This window comes from Lontra canadensis, unplaced genomic scaffold, assembly GCF_010015895.1.
Source record: "Lontra canadensis isolate GAN:19392208 unplaced genomic scaffold, GSC_riverotter_1.0 scaffold197, whole genome shotgun sequence".
In the NCBI taxonomy this organism is placed as follows: Eukaryota; Metazoa; Chordata; class Mammalia; order Carnivora; family Mustelidae; genus Lontra; species Lontra canadensis.
In genome coordinates this window covers 1,028,984-1,052,790 of record NW_022631191.1, presented here as the reverse complement: position 1 = coordinate 1,052,790, position 23,807 = coordinate 1,028,984, and the positions used below count along the sequence as shown (strand labels likewise).

General features: G+C 36.4%; 1 protein-coding gene across 13 annotated transcripts in view; it reads right to left on the bottom strand.

Moving 5' to 3' along the window:
• The window catches only part of HUWE1 (HECT, UBA and WWE domain containing E3 ubiquitin protein ligase 1), a 168,916-nt gene that overhangs the window by 119,227 nt on the left and 25,882 nt on the right, over positions 1 to 23,807 (bottom strand). For 12 of the 13 annotated variants that reach the window (XM_032847995.1, XM_032847997.1, XM_032847994.1 and 9 more), the window contains 4 exons: positions 19,268 to 19,336; positions 13,277 to 13,375; positions 12,405 to 12,611; positions 11,013 to 11,165 (listed from right to left, as the gene is read on the bottom strand). In XM_032847995.1, coding sequence (XP_032703886.1) covers positions 11,013 to 11,165; positions 12,405 to 12,611; positions 13,277 to 13,375; positions 19,268 to 19,312 — 504 coding nt within the window. In that variant the 5' untranslated portion in view covers positions 19,313 to 19,336. The remainder of the gene's footprint in view (positions 1 to 11,012; positions 11,166 to 12,404; positions 12,612 to 13,276; positions 13,376 to 19,267; positions 19,337 to 23,807) is intronic. The other variant, XM_032848006.1, reaches the window with a different exon arrangement.

Genomic DNA, 23,807 nt, shown 5'->3' with positions numbered 1-23,807 from the left:
AACATGTAATTTGCTGATAACAATGAGGATTTGGTGCCACACAGAAAAGACAGAGAGAATGAGACCCAGGATCAAACCAAAGATCTGAATTTGCAAGGCAGAATAAGCTTGAAAGGGTGTACACCTTCACATTGTTCCTTTTGTTTCTTCTGCTGTCAAGACTAATTGCTTTAGCATACTTATAAGTGTCACTGCAAAATCTTTCCTTCTGTCTTTTGTAATCTGATAAAAATAGAGCACCAATGACTAGAAAGTTGTGCTAAGCTGGAATCCTTAAAAAACCATGTGCCAAACCAAACCTGATTCATGAAAGTCTGTGACCCAGTGACATTTATAATATTACACACGAAGAAACATTTCTTACAAAATTATGTAAAGTTAATAGGGGAAAACACCAATGCTAATACATTAAAGTTATAAAATTATATATACCATGTGTTCAGCTATGTAAAGAAATACACATAAAACAAAGACTAAGAAAATCATGATAAATTATCTTTTGTACATTTCTAAATATTTAAAAATACTGAGCATATATTTTTATTATGGGGAAAAGTTTCTTTTGCAGCCAGCAAGGTAAATCTATGAAATGTTTGAGATTCTAGGGTATTTATTAGACTACTCAGAATAAATAGTTCTTTGTCCTTTTTATTATGCACATATATCTGCTTTCTCAACTATGTGAGCTTTATAAAGAAAAGAACATGTTTTGTATTACATCCAGCAGAGGGTTGGTTATATACCTCTTAAATGGTATCAACTGGAAGGTTTGGGTGTGGATTTAAGAGTCAGTCTCAGGCTGACACACCTGTATTTTTATTCCAAACCATGCTATATAACAACCCCTACCACAGTAACAACAAATAATACATTTCACAGTTCATCAGAGGCTAAGAGCCCACAGGCTATTCCCAAAAATAATGTAACTTCTCAATTTCATTATGCTCACCTACCCGTAGTGTTACCATGATTCTAGCAATTAAGCAGACACCCAATAAATATTTTACCAACCATGCCATAAAGGCATATTTGACACCACCTCACTAGATGGGATTTGCTAAAGAGTAAGTATTCAGACATCAGGAAAAAGGCTTGATGTTCTTTGAGATGCGGCTATAAGAATTCAGTAAGATTTTGTAACTTTACACAACAGGATAGACTAGACCAGGGTTTTCAAAGTGTGGTCCCTGGACCGTAGTCTTAGTCTCACCTAGAAATTTGTAAACAATGGACATTATCGGTGTGCCTTGGTGGTTCAGTTGGTTAAATGTCTGTCTTCAGCTCAGATCATGATCCTGGGGTCCTGGGATGGAGCCCCACGTCGTGCTCCCTGCTCAGCCGGGAGTCTGCTTCTCCCTCTCCCCACCCCCCCCAACCTGTGTTCAACTCGCTCTAACAAATAAATAAAAATTGAAAAACAACAACAACAATGCACATTATTGGGCCTTGTTCTGGGCCTACTGAATCATAAACAGGAGGGGGAGACCAATATAAACTTACTTGATACAAGCTCAAGTTTGAGAACCAGTGTACTAGATCTTCACAAAACCAACTGGCTCAAAACGGATGAGTGGTCTCAGAGCCCTGCTATCTGACTCCCTGCTTAGCTGGGAGCATGCTTCTCTCCCTCCCTCTGCCCTTCCCCTCTTTGTGTTCTCTCAAATAAATAAAATCTTTAAAAATAAAAAAAACATTTTAAAAGATTTTATTTATTTGACAGAGAGAGAGAGAGAGATAGCACAAGCAGGGGGAGCAGCATGCAGAGGGAAAGGGAGAAGCAGGCTCCCCACTGAGCAGGGATGTGGGGCTTGATCCTAGAACCCTGGGATCATGACCTGAGCCAAAGGCAGCCACTAAACTGACTGAACCACCCAGAAATCCCAAATAAAGTCTTTTAAAAAAACTTACCAAACACAACACCCAAAGAACAAAAAAATCTAGTCAAGAAATGGACAGAAGACATGGACAGACATTTCTCCAAAGAAGACATACATAGAGCTAACAGACACATGATAAAGTGCTCAACGTCACCTGGCATTAGGGAAATACAAATCAAAACCACAGTGAGATACCACCTTACACCTGTCAGAATGGCTCAAATGAACAACTAAGGAAACAGATACTGGCAAGGATGTGGAGAAAGGGGAACCCTCTTACACTGTTGGTGGCAATGCAAACTGGTGCAGCCACTCTGGAAAACAGTATGGAGGTTCCTCAATAAGTTGAAGATAGAGCTACCCTATGACCCAGCAACTGCACTAGTAGGTACTTACCCAAAGGACACAAACGTCGTAATCTGAAGGGGTACCTGCACCCCAATGTTTATAGCAGCAATGTCTACAATAGCCAAACTATGGAAAGAGCCCAAATGTCCATCAATAGATGAATGGATAAAGAAGATGTAGTATGTATGTATGTGTGTATATATGTATGTGTGTATATATATATGTGTGTGTATATATATAAATATATATAATGGAATATTACTTAGCCATCAAAAAGAATGAAATCTTGCCATTTGCAAGATGCGGATGAACTAGAAGGTATTATGCTAAGCGAAATAAGTCAGTCACAGAAAGATAATCACCTTATGATTTCACTCACATGTGGAAGGGAAGGAAAAATAAAATAAGATAAAAAGAGGGAGGCAAACCATAAGAGACTCAACTACAGGAAACAAACTGAGGGCTGCTGCAGGGGAGGTCATTTGGAGGATGGGGTAATTGGGTGATCGGCATTAGGCACCTGAAGTAATAAGCACTGGGTATTATATGCAACTGATGAATCACTAAATTCTACCCCTGAAACTAATAATACACTCTATGTTAACTAAACTGAATTTAAATAAATTTAAAACAACCACAACAGTAACAATAACAACAGCAACAAAAATCAACTAGCTTTCAACAATTCATTAAGTCTTCTTGGAGAACTTTCTCTATATTTGCAGTTAACTAACCACTATTCATATTCACAACTGGCCCACATCACTGGGTTAAGGGAGTCACCAAAAAACTACCATGAGAAAAGATACCACATACAGAGTCATTTTTTCATAAAGATCAAAACATGATGTTCAACATTTCGTCTAGAAGCCGTTTACCTTCTTTTGAACCATTTTTGAAAACAGTATGTACATAAACACAATAAACAAAAAGAACACAAAGATTTGGGGGAAAATACTTTTAAAAGAGACAAAGGGCTAATAACTCCAACAGAACTTTTGTAGAAAAACACTAAACCAAGAGAAAAATGGGCAAATGAACAGATAATCCCACAAGAGCAAATTCTAATAGCCAAACATGAAAAGATGGTCAAATTCACTACTCATTGGGTAAGGGCCAATTAAAGTAACATGGAGATTACTGGGACTCTTACAAAGAATCAAAATTATCATTAAGTAAGGACATATATAAAATTGCTTAATGTAGCAATCATTGTTCATAACAGGAAAAAACAGAATATACATTAATAGGGAAACAGTTGAATAAATTATGGAACAAACTATGGAATATTAGGTAGCCATTAAAAGAGACATAGTTATACAAGTGATTTAGTGAATTTTTAACAAACCATTAAATAAGAAAACGGAGATGCAAAATTATCCTGCCTTTATAATTCAAAGACAAAAATATGCTAAACACTGTCAATATAATATGAAGATAAAAATACATACATATTTTTATATGTACAAGGATACATTTTAGGTTGTAGGAAGATGACCCAAGAGAAAAACACACTACACCAAAAAAACTGTGTGGCAATATGTATTTATGCAAAATAATGTATATATAGTTTTAAAAGAAAGTAAATATAAAAGGGACTTATTTAGTTTATGTGCTGACAACCATCTTCAATGATAGTGTCCATTTATCATGTACTTTCAACATGCTAAGCATTAAACCTAGGAATTTTATTTATGATCTCATTTAGTTTATACCTCAAAACTATGAGGCAGATACCATAATCCCCAATTTACAGATATATAGAGATTAATCTGATCTGTTGACAGAACTAGGTCCTTCTAAACCCAAGTTCTTAACCACATGCAAGTGAATACATGTAGTTGTTGTACAGGGCATTTATAACAGAAAGAATTCAGATTCAGGAAGCAGTCTAAAAAATGAAAAGACACAAACCAAAATGTCTATCAAAGACCCCTGGTAGAAGAACTGTCACATTTCAAAAGAAGACGTAGGAGAAAGCAACCCGTGTCAACAACTTACATTACAAATTACATAGTGTAAATTGAGAAAAATTAAGTTTAAAAAATTTTAACAGTAGTTTGAGTAATGGTAGCTACTATTACTGAACACCTAGCATATTATATCTTATCCCTCGACAACATTAAGATGCTCTTATTTGTAATAACAAAGCCATCAAGCACATAATATAGTAACAAAAGCTACACCCATCAAGATTCTAAATTGTCTGGGACTCAAAAGTTAACCTTCCATCTATAGTCTTTACGTTAGCACAATTCAGAGGAAAAAGGGGGCACATCTATCATACGGTACAAGGAGCCCAAAACACAACAGAACATACAGCAGTACCGCCTTATCTGAAGTTTCACTTTCTATGGTTTCAGTTACCCACAGTCAATAGCAGTCTGAAAGATGATGATCCTCCTGATATACACCATCAGATCGTCAACAGCAAACCTAGGCTGTATCACGATTACTACATCACAATGTCTAGTCATTCACCTCACTTCATCACATAGGCATTTTATCATATCATAAGATGAAGAGTGAATGCAGTACAGTATTTTCAGAGAAACCATATTCATGTAACTCTTGTTACAGTATATCTTTATAACTGTTCAATTAGTTATTATTATTAATCTCTTACTGTGACTAATTTACAGACTAAACCTTATCATAAGTATGTACAGGAAAAAACATAGTAGGAGCGCCTGGGTGGCTCAGTGGGTTAAAGCCTCTGCCTTCGGCTCAGGTTGTGATCCCAGGGTTCTGGGATCGAGCCCCGCATGGGGCTCTCTGCTCAGTGGGGAGCCTGCTTCCTCCTCTCTCTGCCTACTTGTGATCTCTGTCTGTCAAATAAATAAATAAAATCTTAAAAAAAAACCCATAATATATACGGGGTTCAGTACTATTTCTGGTTTCAGGCATCCACTGGGGGTCCTGGAATGTATCCCCTGTGGATAGGGTAGGGGGAGACTACTGTAACAGCAATCATTTAAGCAATCCTTCCTGGTGATAGAAGAAAAGAACAAGATAACCCCAAACTACCCAAAAACTACAGCAAAAAAATTCCGCACTTTGCATATGTTTGCCATGTAAAAGTATAGTATGCATCTTAACTTTTACTTTCTAAATGGTCAGAACAGTTAAATACAGTAGTAAGTATTAGTTTTACAGATAATCAGCCTCCAAGTGGGGTGCTAGGATCTGACAAGATATTAATTCTGATAGGTGCTGTTATGGCTCTACACAAAATACTAAATTAACTAGAGTACTCTTCTTCCATCTATAAACGTAAAGCTTGTTCTGAAATCTGAAAACCATTCAATATGGTACATCCCCAGAAAGGGTATGGCTCATATAAGCAGACAGATCAGGTTTCAAATCCCAAATCACTGTCTGATTATGGGAATTATAAGGAAATCATTTCAGCTTGCTTAACTTCATACTCTTCACCTGTAAAATGAGGTTAAGAATTCATACTCCCAGAGTATTAAGAGGATTACATATAGTAGGTATTAAATTAGGTAACAACTACAACACAAACAACAGAATGTTACAGTCATTAAAATAGATCTACAAAGTTATTACAAATTCTCACATCTAATTATAAAATACATAGTATATTATAGCTATAAAACATTTAAAGCACAGAATATAAAAAGTGAAACTGACCCATCATCTTTTCCCCCAATTCAATTCCCTATCTAAGCTTACAATTAAGATATATAACTCTTCACTTTATTAATATAGTCTTACTTTTGGACTGTTAAAAAACCATAAATGGGGATCTTCAACTAACCTTTCTTGCTAAGAGATCCTTTCATTGAGGAGCTCTATTAGGGTCATATATAGGCTCATGCCTTGTTAAATATGATGTTTCAAAATTTTTTTCCCAAACAATGGTGCAGTGAGAATACTTAAGCATAATTTTTGAGCATATCTGAATATGCTCCTAACATAATTTCCTTAAAATAGAACTACTGGGTGAAATAAAATAAATATATTTTAAAATTAAAGGTGTGGCTAAATAACCTTACAAAAGGGCATTTTACACCAACAGTTTATAAGTACCTAAGTACCCGTTTCCCCACAACCTAGCCAATTGTAGATAATGCTGGCAATCTAACGGTAAAAAATGATCTCACATAATGTACATTTCCCCCATTATTACTAGAGTATTCTTTTCATGTTTTCTTGACCAAGTTTAAAAATGATTTCATATTCACTTATGAATTATCTGTCCATATACTTTTGCATGTTTTTCTACTGGGTTATTTACATTTTTAATGATTTGTAAAAGCTGTCTACATAATGTGTTACTCCTTTGTTGTACACAAATACTTTTTCCCAGTTTAAGAAAGAAGTCATCTGCCCTTTACTTATAACTATTTTATCATACAGAAGTCTTACTATTTTCACATAAAATCTGTCAATTTTTAAAATGGCTTATAGGTTTCCTGACTTAGGAAATCCTTCCTCATGAAAGATGTTAAAGAGTTGCCTATATTTACTTCTAAACAGGTTTGTAGGATTTATGTGAATAGTGTAAAGAAATGATCTGAACACATTTTTCTCTTGAACTGTCCCACTTTTCTTTATAAACAACATGGGGCTTACTATTTTATTCTGCAGACATATTTGTCTGTTCCTATACCAATTAAAAAACTTAAAACACATTGAATATATGTTTTGCTTGCAATCACTCTTTTGCTTCCACCAGTTATCTGTATGTGTACCAAAGCAGGCGTTTATCTCAAAACTCATTTATGTCAGTTGTATACAAGGAAGTTAAAACACTACAAAGAACAATGATTTAAACTATAAAGGAAACTATTTGTATTAAAACTAATCCAAATATTTGGCAAAAGCTAAAAGGTAAGATTTTTTAAAGTGTCAAATTAGGAAAAAGAGATTCAGGGGTAAATTATAAAAATTTCTAATTCTGCATTCAGGTTCCTTTACAAAGTCTTTACACTGTTGCTCTACTTTAAAGAAATCAGAGATGATCGTTGTAGTTTATGTAAGTAAGAGAACAGACTATTTCTCACTCAAAGTAGTGTCTGTGGCCTTACATTAGGAGGAGGAAAAGGAATTGCCATTTGTGTTTCAGTTTTTAAAAAATGGTATGCACTGGGGCACCTAAGTGACTAGTCAGTTAAGCCTCAGCCTCTTGATTTTGGCTCAGATCATGATCTTGGCATCATGGGATTAAACCCCCCTGCACTGGGCTCTAGGCTCAGTCTAGAGTCCACTTGACATTCTCTCTCCTTCTGCCCCCTTCACAACCCCCTTCCCCGCTCACTCTCCTCTCTAAAAATAAAATCTTTTTTAAACAGTGGTATGTATTAATGACATTTTTAAAAAAAGATCTGCTTTAACATTTTAACAATAACTAACCTAACAACTATTGACCCTAATCTGATTAAAGAGAGCTTCTTCTATACTGCATCTTCCCATGCAAAAACTGGTATGTCTCTGCTCACAAATTTAGATCATCTTTTAAATTTGTAGATAAAGGTTTAGTTTTGTTCTAAAAGATCTTAAATACTGCTGATTAAGTTTATTTTCTTTTACTTATGTAAAAGTATAGTATCTGATTATTGCCCATTCACATTCCTTTCTCCTTGCCAAAGACAACACTTTTCACTTGATATCTATAATTTTTTCAAAACTTTACATTGCTGTGTGTGCATATTTTTAAGTTTCAGAAATGGTACTGACCAATAAACATTTTTAACCACCCCCCAGCATTATTTTTAAAAGCTACTTATGTTGCTACATGTATTATTTGGTTCACTGCTTCTAGTTGCTACATATTCCATAATATGCATGTACCACATTTTACGTACCCAACCTACTAATTGCCACAATGATGCAGTATTTTCCCAGATGTTACCTTAAGGAATAATGTGATACCATCTTTGGGATATATACCCAGGAGTAAGAGTCAAGGGTTCCTATAGCCTCACATGCCTGCTAACACTTAACCAATACAGTTTTCTAATTTCTATTCATGACAGTTTTATAAGCTGTTTAAATTAGTTTTATAATTAAAAAAAGTTTTATAGTTTTATAAACTAATAAGTTTCATAAGTATTTCTGTAATTACTAATGAGTTTCAACACTGAATTATCTATGTATAGCTTTTGTTTATCCTTGTTAATTTGGAGGTGTCCCTTAAATATACTACACTAACACAGTCCCTTGACAATTCTTTAAAAAAAATTGCTAATTTATTTTTGGTGGGGAGGGGGAGGAACCTCTAGAGGGAGAGAGGCACTCATGCAGATTCCGAGCCCAAGTGCAGAGCCTGCAATCATGACCTGAACCAAACCCAAGAGTCAGATGTTCAACTGAATGTGCCACTGCAGCAACCACCACCACCCCCGCGCTTGATAGTTTTAGAACATGGCTAAACACTTTCAATCTATCACTCACTACTCTCTGTTAACTTTTATCTTTGGCAGTGCTGCTTAATGTTGTACACAGGCCAGCGGATACTGCACCACTTGTTCAAATGTGGTATTGGCCCATGACAAAATGAGTTTGCACCAGAAATGTTAGTCAACCATATCAGTAAGTACGCTGTTTATTTCAACTAATGTTTTTCTTGTTCAAAGAAGCAGTATGCTGATTTACATTCCAATTTAAGTACCAGTAGGGAGTTATGTTTTTCACTGAAAGGGAAATTTAATTTTGTATTATCAAATTCAAATTTTTACAGTTAAGATTTATGCTTTAAGAGTTCCTTCCCTACTAGTAAATCACACTATAACCTTCTACATTACCTTCTCCTTAAATGTATGGCTTTATCCAGTATGGCTTATTTTAATACACTTGTTGATACCATGAATGGGGTCTTTTTTCTAATCATCTTACTGGTTATTACCAATGTATGGAAGAAATATTTATTTTTGTATAGTGATTATTTACTGGCTACCTCACTATAATTTTATTAGTTCTAATAATTTTATACCACCTCCCCAGAAAACCAAAAGCCTCAATCCTCTCACCTTCAAATAGTATCAAGTTTTCTTTTTTTTTTTTTTTTACGACTTTGTTTGACAAAGAACATGCACAAGCAGGGGGAGTGGCAGAGAGAGAAGGCAGCTCCCAGCTGAGTAGAGATCCCAATACCATAGAATCATGACCTGAGCCAGAGGCAGACACGTAACCGACTGAGCCACCCAGGGCCCCCAGTTTTCTCTTTTAATATGTATCCTTCATTTCCTTCTTTTCTCTTGTATTTGTTAGGACCTCTACTATAAATTTAAGTGGCAAAAAGTAACAGCATTTTTATGTGACTCTCGACTCAACAGCAATGCTTCAGTTTTTCCATTATGACTTCTGGTAGATGATTTATATAAAGTTTGTCTTCCTAGCTTTCTAAGAGTCTGTATTAGTTTTAATTAATATGCTGAATTTTATCAAATGCTTTTGAAACTTCTATTGAAATATGGCTTCTTTCTCCTCTTACTGTTACGTGGGGAGCCAATAATGAAATGTCTTACATTTTTTAATAACATGAGAAAATTGTGTTAAGAAAACAGGCTGCATATCTGTATATATACATATTTGCAAATACAAGAAGAAATTTGCTCAAATTCTGAAGGAAGCTCCATCTGGATGAATTAAAAGTGATTAATATTCTCATTTTTCCATATGTCCTAGAATTTTCATAATACATGTCACATATCATATCATTCAAAAATGATTTTTAAGGAGGGGTGCGTGGGTGGTACAGTCTAACTCTTGGTTTCAGCTCAGGTCATGATCTCAGGGTCGTGAGACTGAGCCCTGCGTTGGGCTCATACTCGGCAGGGAGTCTGCTTAAGACTCACTCTTCCTCTGTCTCTGCCCCTCCACCCCCCACCCTGACTCTGTCTCCTTCTCTAAAATAAGTAAATAAATCTTTAAAAAAAAAGATTTTTAAGGAATCATGTACCTAAAAATAGCCTGAAAATTAAGTTATATTATTTATGAGGTAATCATTAATTGGCTTTTAAGAAGTCAGCCTTACCAATTTTTTAAGATTTTATTTATTTGATAGAAAGAGAGAGAGCACAAGCAGGGAGTGGTAGGCAGAGGAAAGGGAGAAGAAAGAGCATGATATGGGGCTTGATCCCAGGACCCTGGGATCATGACCTGAACTGAAGGCAGTCACTTAACTGACTGAGCCACGCAGGTGCCCCTCAATTTTCTTCTAAGCGAGCTTTCTAGTATAGCTTTCTACCTCTCTCAAACCGTAAGTACATATGATCAATTTGTCTCTAACACTAGACAATAGTTTGGTTGAGTTGAACTTTTATATGGGAGGGTTTTTTCTTTTGCCTTCAATTCTAATTACTACCATCACAAACCAATTATTGAGCATAGCACTAAGTAACCTACATTTTATTTTATTCTGAAACCACTTTTAAGGTAGATATACTAAATTCTATGAGAAAACTGGTTTCAGAGCTAATAAGCAGGGACAAGACTCAAATCCAGACTGTACCATACTTCCTTCCTAAGTAGAATCTGATTATGAACTTCCTTTCTAGAAAAGTTGTTGCCATTTTTGAACAAAGAGTGATTCTGCTTTGTGAGTAGGAATTCATGAAATCCCTCAAAATTGCTTTGTAACAAATGAAAATACTTCTTAGGTTTGGGGGGTTACTTAGTTAAGGGGGCCCCCATAATTCTATTCAATTAGGCCAATAAACTTAGGGATTACTATCCATTTTGACAATATAAAAAACACCTGTGAAAGTGAACTATATGGTCTAATTTCTGTGTCCTTCCAACTCTTTACCCATGACTCACCTCTGCTAAGTGTTGCAGCCGGGTTAGCAGTGGGGTTCTCTTGTCAGATCCAAGGCGTGTGATATAGTTTGATCTTTTGCTAAATACATACAGAAGATTAAGGACTGCCAGCACCACTTGCATATCAGAGGAAGCCAATAAAGTTGTCAAATGCTACAGGGAACAAAAAGGGCAAGTTCATGGTATCGGGCACACTAGGCCTTGAAACTTAAAATGCCTATGTAGTAATAGATTTGTTTATATATACAAAGCAATCAAGAAGTTTAACAGTACAAAAAAACCATTTATAAATATCTGAGCACCTACAACATGCAACCTTGTCCATAAGCAGCTTATAATCTGGCAGGAAGCCAGAAAGTCCAACAAAATTTAAAAAAAATAGTGAGCAACAGCTCAAAATTGCACAGGTACCCCCACAGGGGATTACAAAAGAGACAAAAGTGGTATTTTAATATATAGTGGAACTCAGGAACATTAAGTCTCTAAGTAGACTCTAAGTACTGTGAAAGATAATTGTATTGTTCCTCTGTATCCTTTGAGACAAATATAAAACTGGAACTAATTAAAATGCAGGGTCCTCCATATAGAAGCTAAAGATATTGTTGGCTGGTTAGCTCAGTTGGTTAGAGCGTGGTGCTGATAAAGATATCAACAGCTAGTGACATTTATGACTGTTACAGTATAGTGTATGTAACAGTAACCTAAGAGTGACTACTTAGATTTTTTTTTAAATAAAATCAAGGTTCATCAGTATATTGAAGCATTTGGTCAGTGTTAAAATCATTATGTCATTTAGAGGGCAAAAAACTTAGGTATTTCTGGTTGCTGATAATCCTGAAGGCTATGGATTTCTTTTTGCAATTAATCTATTTTATCTTTAAGAGACTGCTTATCTGCTCCTCATTTAAAACTATGGGTGCTACACTTTAATTCAGTTATTCCACTCTTCCCAAGCCATTTCCTTTCATTTCTTACCCTATTTCTTTACCAAAGACTTGGGGAAATTAACACTAACAGGGCACTTAGGCAATGAGTAATGTATCAAGGAAATCAAACTATTTCCAATAGTTTAAGTGATTTGGGGCTACTCTAATAACCTGAAACAAAGATCAATTTTTTTGAAATTCCCAAGAATACATCAATACATGTATTACATTCTCACTAATTTCTTGAATCTGGAAAGGTAGAGTGAAGGTGACAGTAAAGAACCTTCCCAACAACCTGTGAAGGGTATCTATATCCAAGAAACATCATCATTGTCTTTTACACTGAAAACCCTAGACCTCCATAATGAAAAGGAAAGAAGCAATTATCAGAAAGAAATAGCAATTTATCTCTGGACATGAACAATTCTACTTGAGAAGAGACCACACAGGCTTGAACCTCTCCTACCTCTATGGAACTGTACAGATGCCGGGAAAAGCTGTACTCAATGAGCAAGGCTGTGAAGTTCAACACAGCCAAGAGAAGCATTTTCAGTTGTTCTCTTTCCGGCCTATCACATACGAGCATCCACGACATATTCTCCACTGTTTGTCCAGCATCTGCCAGGATTCCATCAAAGCGGTCCAACAGATCCACCCAGTGGTATAACTCACACTGGAGAAGGGAAGAGAAAGAGGAACATCAAAGAATAAAGTACTAAGTACTGTGTGGGTGCTTTGCTACAATGGACTGCTGAGTGTGACACCTAAACAAGTTCACTTCCTACCTCTGCTTCTCTTTAATCACCCCCTCCCCACCAGTACAGAAACCCATATGAGAAATATCATACTCTGAGGCATATAAACCTGAGTTCATTATTACATCCATCAAAGTACACATGTACTAACACCAGTAGACACCTTAACTAGGTCTTCAGAGAGAGAATTCTGGCTACATTCTGAGGTCTACAAACACAATGACTCTCCCTGCCAGAACCCATTTTATCCGAAGTGTTCATTTTTAGAGTTCTCTAAAGAAGACTCTTAACTATCTCAAACTTATATTGTCAATCAAACTGAAGGAATTCTGTGGTTGAAATTCTTTATCAATACCTGCGTAAACATTCTTCATCCTCAGTTAGCAAAATTTTCTTTCACAATTTCATTGGTGTTCACAAGCTACAAGCTACTGGTCTAGAGCTGTACTAGACATACAGAAGATAATTATTAAGTAACTGATGAATGATGCTACCTCATTGTGGCTTCTCTTCCCATACAGAGAATACAAAAAGATGTAATAGTCCAGGGAGCCCTGTCTTTTGGGAGCATGGGTTCACATACCTTCCCAATGTTCCATGTTTTGATCTGCTGCAGTTCCAAGAGGAGTTGCTCATCATTACAAACTTTGAGTTTGTCTATTAAGGCTCTGCAGTCTGCAGGCTAAGGAAAACAGGTATTCACAAAGAGTGTTTTGGAGGATGAGGGATACACAAAAACAAAGAATAGGAAAAGGAATCTTTAGGCCAACACACTTAGCAATTTAACTTTTGAAAGAATATACAACATTTTCTAGAAAATGGGAAATTTGCCAATCACTTGGGATTAAAGGGAAATATTATAATAAAACAATCCATCTGTGCATTTTTAACTTGGATAAACTTGTACATGTAGACAATCTACTTGGAAGGGTACAGACAACAGAAATAAAGGAAATGAGCTAGACACCAATAAAAACAAAATGAAGAATCTGTACCACAGCTGAAAGTTAACTAGAATGCCTGATAAGAAATGTTGAATCAGGAACACTGAAAAGCCCTAGTGAATTCACAGTTAAAGGTGAAGATTAACACTGGCTGTATTTTTCTGCAACATTAAACCCTCTAACTGTAGGAGGCAAAGACCTTCTAACTTTGTAAAACTGGGACTTCATCCTTACTGGATCCCATTGCCATATATTCCTGCTCTCTTTCTACTGATGAAAGGGCCTGTTTTTCCAGTAACAAGGTGTGGACTGAAAGCTTATAGTAAAGTTTCTGAAAGTGGAGGAGGAAGAAGGCTAGGACTGGGACAGAGAAGTCTTCTATTAATGGATGGCAACTGGAAATGATTACACTTGCTTTCTTTCTCTGTAAAGCAATACGATCCTGGAAACGGGCCTAGATTTGCAACCAAACAAAATTGGGTTCAGTTATTAGCTTGATGTTTAATAAGCTGTTTGATCATGAGCTACTCCAATCTCTCAACCAGTTTTCCTACCAGGAAAAGAGACCTAATAATTACCTTGGTAATGTGAGAATCAAATGTTTGCCACCTACTAAAGCACTTACTTCATACAAGAGGGGCTTAAATATTGAGAAACAGCATATTACTACAAAGAGTATGAACTCTGGAATTAGATAGTTGGTAAGCTACCTCTTTGAATCTTAGTATCCTCTTCTGCAAAATGAACTAACACCTATTTATCCAGCAATATTGTTGTGAGATATAAACTAGAGGTATTTTCAGTATCCAAAACAGAACAGGGAAAAACAGGGGTTTAAAGGTTTTCTTTAAGCTAAGTCCCAAACCTTTTCTTCCCTCTGAGGAAGCATTATTAAGAGCTACCTCAAATTTCTGTGGTAATTAAATGCCTGTGAAATACTTGGCATAAAATCCTTCCATAACCAGGCCTGTACTTTTTTCTCCTCTCTTTGAAGTCATATAGATGGAGGGAGAGATGATGGAGCAAGAGAAACGTAACATGGGAGTCTATACCACCTACTCATGTAGTTCACTTGTGCCTTCTGGACCTACTCAGGCTTAGTATCAAATATACCACTTCAATATCTAACAGAATGCAGTTATGCAGATCTAATTTTTTGATTCTGTGAGTTAGATTACACCTAATTCATGATGAACATTTGAATCCTATTATCACTTGGTATCTCATAATCAGGCATTCAGTCTTGATATCAAGTTTCAGTTGCAAGCCAGAAGTTGCTTTTCTGAATGTTAGAATAGTTGTTGGCAGACAATAGCCTTGCCAAAATTCTAGGACTCTCAGCTGTACTGCTCCTATCATAGCTTGCCAGAGACATCTTCAGCTGATACCAAAGTCAGACATCTTATTCTACTAGGTTGAAATGTCCACGTAGCAGGGCAGCTTGTATCATGACCTGAACCGTTCTGAGCCTTTTCTAGATCCAGACTTCACTATCACTGTAGAGGTTATCAAGTAAATAATCAAAAGAGCAAGTCCAAATTTGATGTATGCTGGCTCCAAAATCCAAAGAGGCACCTCATATGTTGTTCCTCTGTCTCATGGTATATGGTACAAGGTACAGCAATTCATCTCTCACTTTAGAAGGGAAATCTTCCCAGACTTCTGGACCCCTAGAAACTTTCCTGATGGAGAAGACCCTCACGCTTCAAAGAGAAGTCAGTCTCTGTCACACATATGCCTAAGGCATCTAAGGTACTTGTGTTTTCTACTCACAAGATTCAGTCAGAATCAATTTAATATAGCAACATGATGTTCTGCTTTATCAGCAGTATCAAGGTCCCTCTGGATCTTATAGTTTCTAGAATGCACCAGGGACAAAAGTCTATCTTTACCATCTTGTTCCTGCTACATAAATGCAACTGATTGTTATTTTCCTTCTCCTGGTAATGCAAAAGCAAGCACTTGCCAGTTCAATGGATGCATACTGATTGCCAAGGTTCACATTGATTTCTTCCAGTAAAGGTATCAAATCTAGGGGAAAACTCTTTTGCACAGTTGCTGATATACAAAGTGATCAATAAATGTCCTTGTGTAGCCAATATGGAAAACTGTGGAGATTCCTCAAAAAACTTAAAAACAGAACTACCATATGATCCAGCAGTTCCACTTCTGGGTATTTAACCCAAGAAAAGAAAACAATAATTTGAAAGGATATATGCACCCCCATTGTCACTGTAACATTATTTACAACAGCCAAGATACAGAAATAGCCTAAATCCATGGACAGATGAATGGATAAAGATGCGGTATACATATACAGTGAAATACTATTCATCCATAAAAAAGAATGAATTCTTGCCATTTGTGACAACATGGATGAACCTTGAGGGCATTATGCTAAATGAAATAAGTTAGAGAAAGACAAACACCATATAATCTCAACTTCTACACAGGATTTAAAAAACAAAAAATAAGTTTAAGACTCAAGCTCATAGAGAGAACAGACTGTTGACTGCCATAGATGGACAGGTGGGAAAATGGGTCAAGGGGGTCAAAAGGTTAAAAATTTTTTTTCTAATGTTCTTCTTAAAAATAATATCTAGTATTAACCACAGTACAGAAAACTGGGTATGCTGCTCAAGGAAAGTAGGCATCTTCAAGCCTTAAAAATGTATGGGGGGGGGGGGCACCTGGGTGGCTTGGTTGGTTAAGTGTCTGCCTTCTGCTCAGGTCATGATCTCCGGACCCCTCGTGGAGCTCTCTGCTCAGCAGGGAGTCTGCTTCTTCCTCTCCCTCTGTACTCACTCTCTCTCCCTCTCACTCTAGCTCTCTCTCAAGTAAATAAATACAATCTTTAATAGGCAGATCTAAAAATTCCAATTCCAGGACTTTAAGTAATTTGCTAGGAGCTATCAAATGTTTTGAGCCAGGATATGTGTGTATAGGTGTGACCCCAAGAACAAATCTGTAAGAATCCACTAGGTAAAAGAAGGAAAAATTTAATTTGCATTTCCCTGATTATCTACAAGGTTAAATTATTCTGGAAGTTTACTGAATTTGTTCTTTTCTGAAATGACCTATGTCCACTTTGTCATTGGGATATCCATCTCTCCTACAGATATAGCTACTAAAGATATCAACTACAGTTCACTGTGGAACAACATGGGGGTTAGGGGTGTAGACTACCCCCCATGCAGTAGAAAACCCAAGTAGAACTTTTGACTCCCTAAAACCTTAACTACTAACAGCCTACTGTTGACTTTCAGAAGCCTTACTGGTAACACAAACACTCAACATGTATTTTTTATGGTATGTTTATTATATACTATATTCTTATAATAAACTAGAAAAGAAAATGTTATGATTTTTAGGAAAAGAATAAGGAATATATATTTATAATACTGTATTTATTGAAAAATATCCATACAGAAGGAGAACTTTGCAGTTCAAACCCATATTGTTCAAGGGTCAACTGTGTATCAGGTTATTATAAATATTTTCCGCAGATCGTCACGTGCCTTTTTACTTTGGATATACTACTTAACGCTTCCGTTATTTTTTTCCCTTTCTTTTAATGCTTGGAAGGGCCAACCCAACCAAAAACCAAGTAAATATTCATTTATATTTCACCTGTAATTTATTTCTTTTAAAAATATTTGACTTTTGAGTTATCTAGAATTTCTTTCATTATAATAGTCCCCACACTCAAAAGTCATAAACAATTTTCCTGACACGGTTTCTTGACTAATATTGTCCTTCCCTATCAACCAATAATTCCTACAATTATCATATGTTAAGTTCTTATGCACATGCACACTAGCATCCTTTCCTAGGTTATCTTCTTATACCAATGCCACTGCTTTATTTTTTAAAAAGAAGACTGTATTTATTTGACAGAGAGTGAGTGAGTGAGCACAAGCAGGAGGAGCAGGAAAGGGAGAAGCAGGTTCCCCAGAGCAGGGAGCCCGATGCTGGGCTTGATCCCAAGACCCTGGAATCATGACTGGAGCCAAAGGCAGACACTTAACCAAAAAAACCACTAGGTGCCTTGATGCCAGTGTTTTAATTTGTGTAGTTTCTTTTTTTTTTTTTTTAAGATTTTATTTATTTATTTGACAGAGAGCGAGATCACAAGTAGGCAGAGAGGCAGGCAGAAAGAGAGAGAGAGAGATCACAAGTAAGCAGAGAGGCAGGCAGAGAGAGAGGGAGGCAGGCTCCTTGCCAAGCAGAGAGCCTGATGCAGGACTTGATCCCAGGACCCTGAGATCATGACCTGAGCTGAAGGCAAGAGGCTTAACCCACTGCGCCACCCAGGCACCCCTTAATTTGTGTAGTTTCTTAAGGCAAGTTTTCTTTTTGCCCTTTAGTTTCAAAATAATTTGAGTATATAACTGTCAAAAATTCAAGATGCCAAAACACATTAAAAACTAAATCAAAAGGAAAGTATCTTCAATAGATATGAAAGTCAACATACTTGATATATACAGCACTCAATAAGAAACAACCTGAATATTCCAATGTCAAATACAAAATGACCAGCATGAGCAGACAACCAATATTAAGGCCAATAAATTCGAAAATATATGGAATTAAAGCATGAAAATTAAAACCATGAAATATTTTCCCCCACTTATTAACAAAAATCCAAAAGATAATCTGTATTGTTGATGAGGATATGGGAAGATAGCATTTCTCACATTTATTAGTATAATGCTTAACAAAAAAAGGGCAGGAGAATGTCCATGCAATTATCTTTTAAAAAGACTAGAAGAAATATAGCAAAATGTTAATAGTGATATCCATGGTGATACTTGCCAGGTAGTTACAGTTTTTAAAAACCAAGTGGCCTGTATTTAGAAAATGAACTAATTATGTGCCAGATACTTTGCTAAGCATCTGCCTCACACCAAGAAGAGAACAATTATCAACCAAGTTTTACAGCTGTGAAAACCAGGCCACAAAAATCTAGTGATTTAAACTCATGTCTAATTTCAAAGCTCATGCTCCTTGAACTACAGCATAATGGGATCTATAGGAGTCTTAACAAAGCAATACTTTTTTAATCTCAAAATGCAGTTTAAGCCAGCTGACAGTACACTGGACTAAAAGCTGGGATTTCTACTGCTGACACAGGACCAACTGACATGGTCACCCAATACACAGGTTAATACAGGTTAAGCTCAACTGTATGATTAAGAATCCATAATTTAAAAAAAGCTACAACACCAGTCTCACAAGAAATCTACTTAAGAAAGGTGTTACCACTTTAATTTTCAAGAAAATAAAATTGAAAAAGACCCCACAAGTACAGAGAGAATCTGAATCCACATCTGCTCTTCCCATTATACCATACTGCCTTCCAATGCACAGGACAGCAGCCAAGGAGCCTACTTTATGTACATAAAGCCACAAACAGTTTAGTGTTCATTTCCACTGGTGACTAGCTTGTTCACTTTTTTAATCAAGGGAAATTCAAAAGTAAATATGACTGTTTCAAGACACCTTGCTGTTTTATTGCACTTTGTATATATAAGTAAGTGGTGACATATTTTGAAGATCACTATGGTTGAACTGACCGCTAGGACTTTTTTCTGAAATGAAAAAAATAGAGCATACTTCTGGATACTTACAGCCTCAGTAGGTGTCTTTTTCAGTTTAGTCCTGTCTACTTTCATGTTTTCGATTTTCCGTTTTATGACCTGAAAAAAGAAATTCCCCAAAAAAGTGAGAACTTAAAGTAGCAATCTTGAGCACTACATGATTGACATAAACAAATGAAGAACATGCAAAATGCTTAAAGCAAAAACTCTGGAGTTATGACGCCATGCCAACTCAGAGGCACAGCTATGAGGTAGGGAAGAAAAAGGACTCTCTCCAGACAAAAATTGGCTCACATCCATATGTTGCATAAGACTGTAATCAATTTAAGCCAAAATTAAAACACTTTTCTTAAAACCTCTCAAATTCATAATTGAAAATAAAAGATCACAACTGTTTTTAACACACCTCAGGATGGAAAAAATTCACCATATCCTTACAGTTTTCTGGAAAATTTAGCAATTCCACTTCTGGGAATTTATCCAAAGAAAATCATAAGGATGTACACAAATATTTAACCATAGGAATCTATACTGTATGACCATATGTAATAGTGAAAAATTGGAAAGACCAAACGTCCAAAAAAGGATTGGTTTGAAATAAAATATTACACAACTGTTATAAACATTGCACACAATTATATAACGAAAAGATGTTCATCGTGAAATAAAAAGGTTATAAAACAAACAGTATAAACCTATGTCTAAACTGCTTAGAAGGGGTATGCATCAAAATGTTAACTCACTGCTAACCAAAATGATTATGTATACCCACCTCTGTATCTTTTACTGTTTTAACCAATAAAAATATATTAGTTGTGTTATAAGGACAAAGGCAACACAACACCTTTATTTTTAAATTAGAAAATGAGGTGTAAGACTCCCACTAGAAATGTTCTAAGCACAGAACACAATCATTTTTACTAAACCCATTTAATTTAGAAGGCACAAAAGTGGGCAACCCACAGTATAAACCTACATGATCCTTCATGGCAGACAGGTCCCTCAAGATGCTCTGACCAAGGGACAGGAAGAAATACAGGTTTCTCCGATTATCAACTAGGACACCCGGACAGAATTAGAGGTGAACTGATAGCTATTTACATACTGAGGATTCTCCTACTAATAATGTATTTGCTACACAGCAGTAACTGAACGTCAGTGTATTATGACGGCTGTCATAAGATAAAGCTGACCAAGCACAAGTGTAAATTTCAGGTGGCTTTTGGCCTAGATTAGTCCAACATAGTATTGTGGAAATAAAGTATATTTGCCTATATGGTTGGCATCTATTTAACCAATGGGCACTCAGGAAGAACTGGTGAAACATCCAGAGTATATTCTAAAATGCTTTTGGAGAGATAAAAAAAAATGTCTTCCCTCTATGGTTCACATGTTAGGATATGAGATTCCAGATTACTTTTTTTTAAATTACCTCTTCATATAAAAGAAAATGAACAAAATGCCTGCTGCCTACAACTTCCAAATATCTAAAACAAGACCAATGGTATTCTGGCAACAATCTGATTCATTTAATGGAAACTGTAAGTGAGCTACTTGTATTCAGTTGTGGCTTTTTCCTCACAAAACTCACACTCACACATTACCTAAAACAAGCCGCTATCACACTACTCTGGCGGCAGTCATTTGCTGGGAGGCTTTGAGACTACCTCTACTGTAGGAAGTAGCAGCCAGCCCCAACACCATATACCCCAAATCACTGAATGCCTTCCTTCCAAAATTAGGAACAAGGTAAGGATGTCCATTTCCACCACTTTCATTCAACAAAGTGCTGGAAGTTCTAGCCACTTTAATAAGGTAAGAAAACACAATAACAGGTATACAGAACAGAAAGGAAAAATAAAACTCCCTATTTGCAGATGACAAAGGATTATCTGGTGGAAAATCCCCCAAATGTACCCCAAAAAACCCCTCCCAGAACTAAAAAATGATCTCAGTAAAGTTTCAGGATCCAAGATAAACATACACAAATCAATCCATTTCCATATACTGGCAATGAACACATAAACTCCAAACTTTAAAAGTACACCACCACTCACAACTGCTAAAACAAAACTTGAAATACTTAGGTATAAATCAGGACTTGTATGTTCAAAACTACAAAATGCTGATTTAAAAAAATCAAAGCTAAATATATGAAGAGATAAACTATGCTCATAGATTAAGAGTACTCAACACAGCGAAGAAGTCAATTCCCCTCAAAATTCATATGCAGGTTTAATGCAGATCCTGTCCAAAGCCTAGCAAGAATTTTCCTATAAATAAAGAGATTTTTCTAAAATGTATATGGGGTGCCTGGGTGGCACAGTCAATTCAGTGTCTGACTCTTGGCTTCAGCTCAGGTTGTGATCTCAGGGTCGTGGGATCAAGCCCTGCATCAGGCTCCACACTCAGCACAGAGTCTTTTTAAGACTCTCTCCCCCTCTGCCCCTCCCACTAAAATAAATCAATCTTCAAAATGTATATGGAAAGACAAAGGAACTATAATAGCTAAAATAATTCTGAAAAAAAGGGAGGAATCACTCTATCCAATTTCATGACCTACATATATAATTTCTCTATATGTAATCAAGACGGTCTATGTAGTATTGGAGGTGGGATAGACACATATATGAATCGGAATAGAGACTCAAGAAACAGACTCCTACAAATATGCCAGACTGATTCTTTTCTTTCTTTTTTTTTTTTTAAAGAGAGAGCAAGCACAGGGGGAGAAAGAAGGAATCTTAAAAAGGCTCCATGCCCAGCACACAGCCCAAACATGGGGCTCAATCTCAAGACCCTGAGACTGTGACCTGAACCAAAATCAAGAGTCAGGCGCTTAACCAAGTGAGCCACCTAGGCACCCCTACCCAAATGATTTTTGACAAAGTTGAAAAAGCAATTCAAACAATAATTTCATCAACAAATGGTGCCAGAGAAATAGGTATCTTTAGGCAAAAGATGAACTTTGGCCTAAGAAAGCCTCATACTTTATATGAAAATTAATTCAGAATGAATCATGTGAGAATGTGGAGAAAAATGAACCCCTGTACACTGCTGGAGTGAATGTAAATTGGTGCAGCCAATATGGGAAAACACTATGGCGATTCCTCAAAGTATTTAAAATATGATCCAGCAATTCCATTTCTGGGTATTTAGCAAAAGGAAATGAAAACACTAAGTTGAAAAGATCTATGCATCCCCAGGTTTACTGCATTATTTACAACAGCTAAAATATGGAAGCAATCTAATTATCCAATGATAGATGAGTGGACACATACACACACACACACACACACACACACACAGAGGAATATTAGCCATAAGAAAGAAGGAAATCTTGCCATTTGTCACAAATGGCTGGACCTTGAGGGCATTATGCTAAGTGAAGTAAGTCAGAGGAAGACAAATACTGTATGGTTTCACATACAGAGTCTCAATAAATGAAAATAACAAAAAAGTCCCAAAACACTGAACTCACAGAACAGATTGGTAGATGCCAGAGGTAGGTAGGGGTGAGTGAAATGGCTAAAGGTGGTCAAAAGGTACAAACTTTTAGTTATAGAACAAATAGGTTATGGGGATATAATGCATAGCATGGAGACTATAGTTAATATTGTATTATATATTTGAAAATTCCTGAGAGTGACCTTTAAATTTTCCATCTTAAGAAAAAATTCTAACTAGACTTACTATGATCATTTCACAATAGATACAGTATCAAATCACTGTTGTATACCTGAAACCATTATAATGTCATGTTATCTCAATTTTAAAAATTCAAAGTTAAAAAAAGGATCACAGACTTAAATGTAAAAGTATAAAACTCACTGGGAGAAAATATCCGCAAGCTACATATAGTATCTAGAATATATAAAGAACCTCAGTATTCAACAATAAAAAACCAAACTATCCTCCAAAACAAGAGCACTGATTAACTTGCATTAATAAACAACTCCAACTCTTTTACTGACTTAAGAAAGTGTAGATGAGGTACTGGGAAATCTTCACACGTGTCTCACTTTAACTACAGCTGTTTTGACTTAGAAAATTCTGTACCAGTCAAGGGTCTGGGTTGAGAACAACAGACTATATGACCAAAGCAGAAAAGTGATTTACTGGAAGGATAACAGCTTAGGGGATCAATAGGAAGTCTTTTTAAAAAAAAATATTTTATTTATTTATTTGACAGAGATCACAAGTAGGCAGAGAGGCAGACAGAGAGGAAGGGAAGCAGGCTCCCTGCTGAGCAGAGAGCCCGATGTGGGGCTCGATCCCAGCACCCTGGGATCACGAGCTGAGCTGAAGGCAGAGGCTTCAACCCACTGAGCCACCCAGGCGCCCCGGGAATCAATAGGAAGTCTTACAGATCCACAGTCAGAAAACAGGAGGAACCAAGGAAGCTATGCTGCCTTGGAACTACAGCCAAGAAACTCCCACAGCTTAGTTGGGGGTGCCTCTACTGCCAACACGAGACTCTAGATGCCTGGAAGATACTGTTGGTGGCAAAATGATTTCTGAATGGTCTCAGGTTATCTGCATCAGTGGCTCTAGACACAAAAAGTGTGAG